The 8,910-nt window shown below is 47.4% G+C and overlaps 1 protein-coding gene across 22 annotated transcripts in view; it reads left to right on the forward strand.

Annotated features, from left to right (window-relative positions):
* The window catches only part of CAMK2G (calcium/calmodulin dependent protein kinase II gamma), a 165,119-nt gene extending 156,798 nt beyond the window's left edge, over positions 1–8,321 (forward strand). For 6 of the 22 annotated variants that reach the window (XM_032778266.2, XM_032778270.2, XM_032778269.2 and 3 more), the window contains 2 exons: positions 484–729; positions 5,662–8,321. In XM_032778266.2, coding sequence (XP_032634157.1) covers positions 484–716 — 233 coding nt within the window. In that variant the 3' untranslated portion in view covers positions 717–729; positions 5,662–8,321. The remainder of the gene's footprint in view (positions 1–483; positions 730–5,661) is intronic. The other 16 variants (XM_032778285.2, XM_032778280.2, XM_032778277.2 and 13 more) reach the window with 4 other exon arrangements.
* The last annotated feature ends 589 nt before the right edge of the window (positions 8,322–8,910 follow it).

Consider the following 8,910-nt stretch of genomic DNA (forward strand, 5'->3'; position numbering starts at 1 on the left):
TGCATGTGGCCGATCTTGGGGAAAGGGCCCCTTAGCACACACTGATCCTTGGCTTGTGAGGTGAAGGGGGCCTGCTCACTTCTTTCTCACTGTCTGCATGGCAGCCCTGGAGTGCCTGTCACTCACTGACGCCTGCTGGTGCCCAGGGAGGTCCTGGCTAGCCTTGAAGGGCCCTTGCTCACAGTTGTGCTGCAGGAAACGTCTGAGAATGAGAATGACCCTTTAACTGAGGTGCTGGCAACACTGATGCCTGGACTGTGGAATGTGCTCTGTGCAGAGCAAATGGGAGCTGAAGGGTCAGGAAACTTTAGAGGTGAGGGTGTTGAATTTGGGGAGGAAGAGAAGTAGCTGCATTGTGCCTTGGGAATGTTGGGAGCAGGAGATGCTGCAGCCTAGGATGCAGGTGGGAGGAGAAGGAAACGGAGACAGTAGAAGTAGTAGTGTGCGAGGCCTTGAAGCTGATGGTTTTGTATGTCATCCCAGTACTGTCCAAGAACAACAAGCCAATCCACACCACCATCCTGAACCCCCATGTCCATGTCATCGGCGAAGACGCAGCCTGCATTGCCTACATCCGCCTGACTCAGTACATCGATGGCCAGGGCCGGCCCCGCACCACACAGTCTGAAGAGACCCGCGTCTGGCACCGTCGTGATGGCAAGTGGCTGAACGTCCACTATCACTGCTCTGGGGCTCCTGCCGCTCCGCTCCAGTGAGGATCAAACACAGGTACGCTCCAGTGGGGAGGGCAGATGACTTACCACGGGGTCATGGCGGCTGTACGTGGCAGTGAAGTATCAGAAGCCCAGAATGTTGAGAGGCCATTAACCAGGCTCTGAGGGATGCTCGTTTACTAACTGGCTGCAGGCAGAGTGGAGCTAAGATAGTGAAACGTTTCCCTCAGCCCTCTCTCCACCCCAGGTATCCCTTTCCCTGAGCGTGTGCCATAAGGAGGTGATGAGCTCGGTCTGTTGGCAGATGGGAGTCACGCTCTGCAGGTATAGCCCCTTACCAAGGGTCTCAGAGTGCTACAACCGCCTCCAAGGGATACAGTAGTGCTGTGCCAGTCTTCCCGGGGCTGCCAGGCACTAACCTGGGGCACTTGGGTCAGGTTATGCACTCTGGCCTTGGACTGCAGAGGGAAGGCATATGCCTGGCTCTGGGGCGGGGGCGGGGTTGGGTTCTTGGCTGTAGTGTGCTGGGCTCCACCTCTCTGGCCCTGGGGTGCAGGCAGGTCCCATTGCTAGGCAGAAAATGTAATGAGGTCTTGGGAGATTATTTAAAGTAGGAACATGGGGAGAGTTGCCCAAAGAGCAAGTAAGTCAGACACGGATCTTTTCTAACAATGTCAGTCACACAAAGGCAAGGAACCAGGGAAAGAGCAGACAGAAATTACAGCTGAACAGAGGTGGGCAGGTTGAGATACCAGAGGTAAAATTGCAGAAAAGTAAAAGGGTGTTAGATTGAGGTGTTGAGTACAAATAGTATTCAGCCTCACATGCAGACTATAAACGTCTGCATAGCCATGAGGAACATAAAAGCAAACATATGTGAATGAGGCTGCCTGGCAGTGCAAGAGAACATGACGTGACAGGTGCTCCAGAAGCATGAGGCAATGCTAAGTCAGTGGGGTACTCTAAAACCTGGCTATAAACAATACAGAGAAGGACAGATGAGATTGGAGAGAGAGGTGGGGAAGTTGCTCCAGAGCTTAACAATTCCCTAGAGTTTTAATGAGGCGGTGTCAAAGTAGAGAGGACCGTAGACTACAGTCTATAGGGATACAAATCCCAATCCATAAGAATACAAATATATTAGAGTGCTAATACTGGCTTTCTAATCAGCAAAAGGATTTTGAATGTACCAAGAGAGAGATCAAAGGCAAATAAAGCTAATGAAACGGTAATATTGGGCAACTTGAACTGGCCACATACAAAATGGTCAAACATCACAATGGAGCAAAGTTTGACTAATCAGTTTGTTGACGCTGTCAAACAATTGCATCTTGGAACAGCTGGTTCTGAAGAATACCGGTTTGGCTCAGATAACCTCTTGAAGCTTATTATTTAGCCATGTTGGTTTACTTACCTTCTTGCGTTCTCTTGGGTTGAGATGTGTGCATGCCTTATGCATCCTTTCTTGTGTGTGCCTATGTAGCTGTCATGCTGAGTCCAAGAATTGAAGTTTCCTAACAGTAGAATCTTTTTGCCTAGATTCCTCCCTTTTTTAAAAATGCCTTTTTCTAAATTGAGTGTCAGCAGCTGAGGTTGTCTATGATTTCTTCCCAGAGCATGTTGAACTTCATTATGCCATCGTCACTGTTACTAAGTGGCTCAATGACAGTGATGTCTTGAATGTAGTCCGGTGTATTGCTTAGCACTAAGGACTTGTCTACACTTAAAATGCTACAGTGGTGCAGCTGCATTGCTTCAGCTACCTATGCCAATGAGAAGGGCTCTTCTCTTGGTATAGGTACCCCACCTCCCTGAGAGGCAGTAGCTAGGTTGATGAGAGAATTCTCCTGTCGACTAAGCACTGTCTACACTGGGGGTTAGGTTGGTTTAACTGCATCACTCAGAGGTGTGGATTTTCCACACCCCTTAGCAACACAATTACACCAAACTAATTTCCTGTTGTAGACAAGGGCTAAATCAAGAATAGCTTCACCTCCAGTGTGTTCTAGAACAGTTCAGCAGTAATGAAGACAATGTAAGGGACCATAAATTATGCCAAGCAGTATGTCTGATGGGAACTGGGAGGGCTAAGATGAAATTTGAAGAGCAAGTAGCCAAAGATACAAAAGCAATAACAATTTCAGTATATCAGAGGGGGGAACCATTGGTGGATCTACTGGATTACCAGGGAGTAAAGGGAGAAAATGAGGAGGATAAGGATATTGCAGAGAAGCAGAATGATTTCTTTGCATCAGTTTTCACCACAGGGCATGAGCCCTGTCCTGCACCTACTTTTTTCTGGTAATGCAGATGAGGAGCTGTCAGACTGAGGTGTCAAAAGAGAAGGTGCTGGAACAAACTGGATAAATTAAGGAGCAACAGGTCACCAGACCCACAGGGTTGCATCCAAGAATTCTGGCGGAGCTTAAGAATGAGTACTCCTGGGGGAATTATGCGCCACTACGTGCATACAGAATTCCTGTCCCGTGCAGATTTCTTTGCTTCCCTGCAGAAAAATGACTTTCTGACAGGGAAGCAAAGGGAAGCTGCAAGAGTGATCACACGCCCCCTCCCCAGCAGTGCAGGCATATCATTTCGGGTGCCTGGAGCAGTTGGTGGAGAGGTAAATCATTGCAAGGGGAGGGGAACTGGGGCTGGGGACACCCCCTGTCCTCCCAACCCCCATGAATCTAGACCCCTTCCCCTTTCCCTGTCCCCTCCAATCCTCTCCCCCTGCTTCCAGTGTCCCCCCCCCCCGAGACTTTGGAACCCAAGCCCCCACCATGACGAGTCCCACCCTCTATGCACCTGGACTGCCCCATTGACCCTCCTCACCTGGATTCCCACCCAGCTGCACCCAGACCCCCACCCCACCAAGCACCCGGACTCCCACTGAGCCATCCAGACCCCCCACCCCCCCCGCGGAGCTCCATCCTCCCTGCTGAGCCCCAACCACCTTTACCTGGACCCCCCTGGCAGAGTTCCATTGCCCTTGCACCAGAAGCACCCCCACCCTATGAGCCCCTGTGCATCTAGATGCTTCCCCACATCGCCACACACACTGAGCTACTTGCACCCAGATTGTCTTACACAGAGACCCCTCACCCCACACTTGGATCCTTCTGGATTGAGCCTGCCTGCCCACACCTGGTGTTCCTGGCGCAATGCTGCTAACCCTGGTAAAATGCTTCACCTGCTACTCCTGAGGGAATTCTGCACCAAAATATTAAAAATTCTGTACCAAATATTTTAAAGTTCTGCTGATTTTATTTGTCAATAAATGTGGAGGCTCCAGCATGGCAGTGGGAGCTCAGGCCACTGGCTACACAGAGGTGGGAGATCACCCTGCTGTCCTCCCGTCGTTCCCTGAACACAAACTTGGTTGCGAGGCTGCACCCAACCCTGACACAGCACAAGGGCTGGGCCTGCCCCAGAGGTCTGTGTCCCGGAGGAGAAGTGTGGGGGAGGACTGCAGGGTGGCCTCCCTCCTCCATGCAGCCAATGGCCGGTGCTCCCTACTGCCATGCTGGAGCCTCCATATTTGGAGAATTCCCTCAGCAGTAAATGAGGAGGCTGGGTTATTTCTCACTAAAATCCAGCTGCTGGACTGGAGGGCTAGCAAATGGTATAGCTATATTTGGAAAAGGCGCTCCTGGAAAGGATAGCCCTGCAACCCTCCCTTTGGTAACAAGTCACGCTGGCTGAAACAATATTGAAACAAATTATGAACCAATGTAAACTGCTTGCCCCCATTGGTGGGCTTTACATTAACTGTCACTGCCCAGGATAAAGGCTGCGGAATTGTAGACTGCTGTCCACAAACATGCTCAGTATAGAGCAATGGTCAAAATACACTGAGGTATTAAGATGGAGAAGGAGTGGGATGGAGGATAATACTAAAAATACTATAATACCATAATATACATCAGTGGTTCACTCTCTCCTGGAATACTGAGTTCAGTTCTGGTCACTCCACTTTAGACAGGATATAGCAGAATTAAAGGGAGTCCAGTGATGAGCATAATTTAGACATATGAGAACCTCCATGTGAAGAGAGAGGCAGAGAAGAATTGGACTGTTACCATAGAGCGGAGGGGAGTCTGAGAGGACGTGATAAAGGTATCCAAGGTGGGGAGTAGTAGAGATGAGGTAAATCAGATAGTCCTAGTTACCTTTTCATGATACAAGAATAAAAAGCAGCAAATTTAGAACTGCTGAATGGAAATCCTTTTTTTAGCACAATACACAGTTAGACTTTGGAATTCATTGTACAAGACATCACTGAGGCCAGCAGCTTAGCAGGACCCAGAAAGAGACTGGTGGTTTATACAGATAGGGGGGACATCCAGAATTACATGAGACAAGATTTAAAAAGAAAACCAAACAGTATGCAGTATACAGGAGCTGACCTGTATACTGCCGGGTGAGGAAGAAACTGCCCCTACGAGCAGGTCATTCCATAACCACGCGCTTTGGGGTGTCTCACACCCTCCTCTGAGGCGTCTGGGGCTGGGCTTTGGACTCCAGGTTTGGTATGGTCCAGTCAGACAATTCCTTCCACACTGTCCCCTGTCACTGGAGTGCTGGGATTTATCTTCTGCTCCTCTAAAGCACCGTGTGAGGAGAGTTTCCCTCTGCTTTAACTGGGCCCCATAGCAAAGCAGCAACTGCAATAGCACTGTCCCTTCTCACTGTACCAGTGGAGATTGGTCCTCCCAGCCTGGAGTACAGGGGGTGGGTGGGAAGGAAGGGTCCTGTCCTAGTGTGTTGCAGGGGTGCACCTTCCCAGCCCAGCTCAGGTGCGGACTGTGTGATATGAGGTGTTCCTTTCTCTTGGATCACTTGTAGCATTTTCTCCCTGCCTGGTACGCTGTGGGAGAGTTTCTATGTAAATTGTGCAGCTAACTTTTGGCTTTATTTCTCTTCCTTCTCCCACCCCGTTCTTTTCTCTTCTTTCTGGGTGGACATGGCCGCCTCCTGGTTGCAGCAGCTTTTGGAGATACGCAGCTGGAGGGCAATATCTTCTTAGCAAGCAGCTCTGGAGTGCCTGAGTGACAGCGACGGTCATGTCCGTTTTGACGTTTAAAAAAATTAGAAATTACAAAGCGGCAGCAGCCAAATGCACGAAACCCTGCATGCATCTGATGCTCCGGGCGCTGTCGCCTTTCTGTTGTTTTCCATGGATCCATCATGTCTGTTTCTGCTGTACGAAGGTGTTTTTTAAATCTGAGAGACATGTTGTTTGTATTAAAAAAATAAAATAAACCGGAATAATGATAAATAAATGACAGACTGTCCAACACCCCCTCCCCAGGGCTGACAAAATGGCATCAACTGGAGCATCTTTCAGAAACCGAGCAAGAGGGAAAGCAAAGGGGAAGGCGAGACAGCGCGAGGAGGAGCCGGCAGCTTGAGCAGCGGATTGCTGAACTCTGCTCCACAAAGGCAAGGTGGAAGCTAACATTGCATTCAGGTTGTGCTGTGACTTTAATCCGTGAGAGGTGGCGAGGAGACACTGGAGGGGCCTGAATGAAGAATGGGAGGGAAAGGTGGAGGAATGACACTTCTCCACTCCTCACTGCCCAGCAGACTGACTTCAGCCCGAGTTTCTTCTTAAGACTTCAGCGTGGTGTGGATGCTGTGGAAAGCTGGCTGCTCAGTCGCTGGAGCCCACAGATTTCCTGAAAACGAAATGGGATGTCGAGTAGAACCAAGGCTGGAAAAGAGGACTATAAAAAATGGTTTAAATAAAAATATAAATAGGAGCTTGCTCTTGAGAGATCCTGGTTTTAGAAGTGGCCACTCTCTGGCCAAACACGAAGGTTTGCAGCCAGCTGACAAAAGTTAAGAGCAAAGGTTTTTAGAGGAAGAGGGTACGTGTATGGGATTTCTTTTATTGCTTTTCTTTTTCTTGTAGTGTAGCTGGGATCCGCAGTGCTGCAGAACACGTTCCTTAGGAAGCAGATGAGAAAACTAGTGTTATGTTCTTTTATGAAGACTTACGCATCCACCTCTATACGATACATCATTAGCTTGTGTTTGATACTGAAATATATGCACCCATAGAATTAAGAGGCTCACCGGCTTCCAGTTTGATTTTTTTTGTTTTGTTTTGTTTTGTTCTCTGGTAAAATAGCAGAGGGAGCCAGCAACTCAGGGCAGGTGCTTCTCCCCCCATCTGTTCTGTAAGTGTCATGTGTCCTGGTGTTCTTTTGGCTAGCTTTTCTGTTTTTTCATGGTGATGATGTAATTCATAGAACAATCCGCTCAGAATTTCAGCAGACTGTAGACAGAGGGCTTCAGGCCTCATGATACAGAGAGGAAAGGTAGTTACTACAGACCTTCTGATGCTTGTCCTTTGGGCAAATCATCTTCCTTCCTTTGTTGGGGGATGCTGTCCATTTCCTTTATTTGCTAGAAGGGGAATGTTGAATTATTTTGTTGACTTGTCATGAATTAATCCTGGCCAAGAGAAGCAAAAGGCCTTTTTAGTAGGCTCTCTTAGCACTAAGAGGCCCCCTGATTTCTGTGTCCTGATCAAGAGGAGGGCAGGGACTTGGTCATTATTGTGGGATATTGGGATCAGCTTTTAGCTGAAGTCTCTCCAACTAAAAATCACTAAATTTGGTCCTGGGGCTTTACGGTTTGTTATCCCTACCCTCCTGAGGGACAGAGTAGACAGTATATTAAAAGAAGGCAACGTTGTAATGGGTTCTAAGGGAAAAGGAGGGCTACATTATACCTTGATCCTTTTTCAGTGGAATGATGAAGGACCTGTAAGCTATAGCACTGAGCAGAGTTACTGCCTTGCTCTGGACATCCCTCCACTCCCCTTTAAAAGAAGACCCTTAAGTCAATCCATCCCCCTGACTAGAGCAGCTAATCCATGGTGCAGGAAAAGGCCATTCATACTTCCCTGGGTTTGTCTGGACAAATAGTTTTCTTCCTTCCTCCACCATCCCAACCGCATGTGTGGGTGAGGTGTGGGGACTGAGACAGGAGGGGGTGAACACTGTCTCTTATCGTTTCGGAACATTTTTAGGAGGGCACTAAGCTAGAGAGTCAGGTGGAGGGGAAAAGCTTTGATATTTTATTCAGATTTAAAAAAAAAAAAGGCCACGCTGAGAGCAAACAGGACATTACAATTACGCAGTTTTCAAAAGAGAAATACAAAAAGTTATGCATGCCTTCTTCAGGTCTGATCTTTCCTTGTCTCATTACCTATTGATTATTGATGATTAAAAAAGACCCTCTGTATTTAGTAACTGCATCTTTCAGAGAAAACTTAACAAATGGTTGGGTTGTTTTGGTTTTGCACAGTCTTGGAGACAAGCTCTCTGTTTATTCTTTTAAGTTAATGAGAAGTTTAGCTTGGTATGGCCATTATCAGACATAGCTGTACACCTTTAGCATTCTTAATGTTCTCTTACGGGGCTAATATAAGCGTCTATATAATATATATTATAAATATCATATTTTAAACAGGAAATGGAAGGCGTTTGATGCAGAATTTTTGCATGATATAGAAATAATTAAAACAAAGTTTAGCTAGTGTTTGTTTGGTCTGAATGTTGGTAGAATCTTCATAGCTTTGTTACAATGAAACCTTGAACTGAAAATATTTAATAAAATAACATTTAAACAGGGCGTAAAGTTGAATGGCATTTCTTTCTTCTCTGTACCATGGGTCAATGTGGCTTTGAGGCTTTTGGGACAGTCTTTTCTCAGAGCTGTGTTTTTGGAGCAGCAGATCTATAGGTGGCATTTGTGATCACATGTGATGCTTCACCTAATGTACGTGTGGGTCTACATGCATAACGAAGAGATAGTTGCTGACCTTCAGGAAAGACGTGAGCCGTGGAACCTTCGGGAGTAAGTCTCAGTAGTGTGGTCCAGTGATCCTGGACTGGGCATCCATCAGCAGACCTGAGTTCTCTATCTGACCCTTCCACTGACTTGCTGTTTGGGGACATCTGAGCCTTTGTTTCCTTTCCCACCAGTTGTCTGTCTTCTCTACTTTAGATTACAAGCTCTTCGGGGAAGAATATTTGTCTTGCTATGAGTTTCAGGCCTTGACATTTTTAACTCAAGTTACGTGATAGCTAAGTCATGTTTATTTGCTAACATGTTTGCACATGCTGGTCTGGAAACTCCAGCCATGTTCGTTCCAGGACACACATCTGTTTTGTGTCCTGGAGCAAAAGTCAGGGGAAGGCTCACACTATAAACATGTTGG

Source organism: Chelonoidis abingdonii, chromosome 16 (genome assembly GCF_003597395.2).
Source record: "Chelonoidis abingdonii isolate Lonesome George chromosome 16, CheloAbing_2.0, whole genome shotgun sequence".
Classification (NCBI taxonomy): Eukaryota; Metazoa; Chordata; order Testudines; family Testudinidae; genus Chelonoidis; species Chelonoidis abingdonii.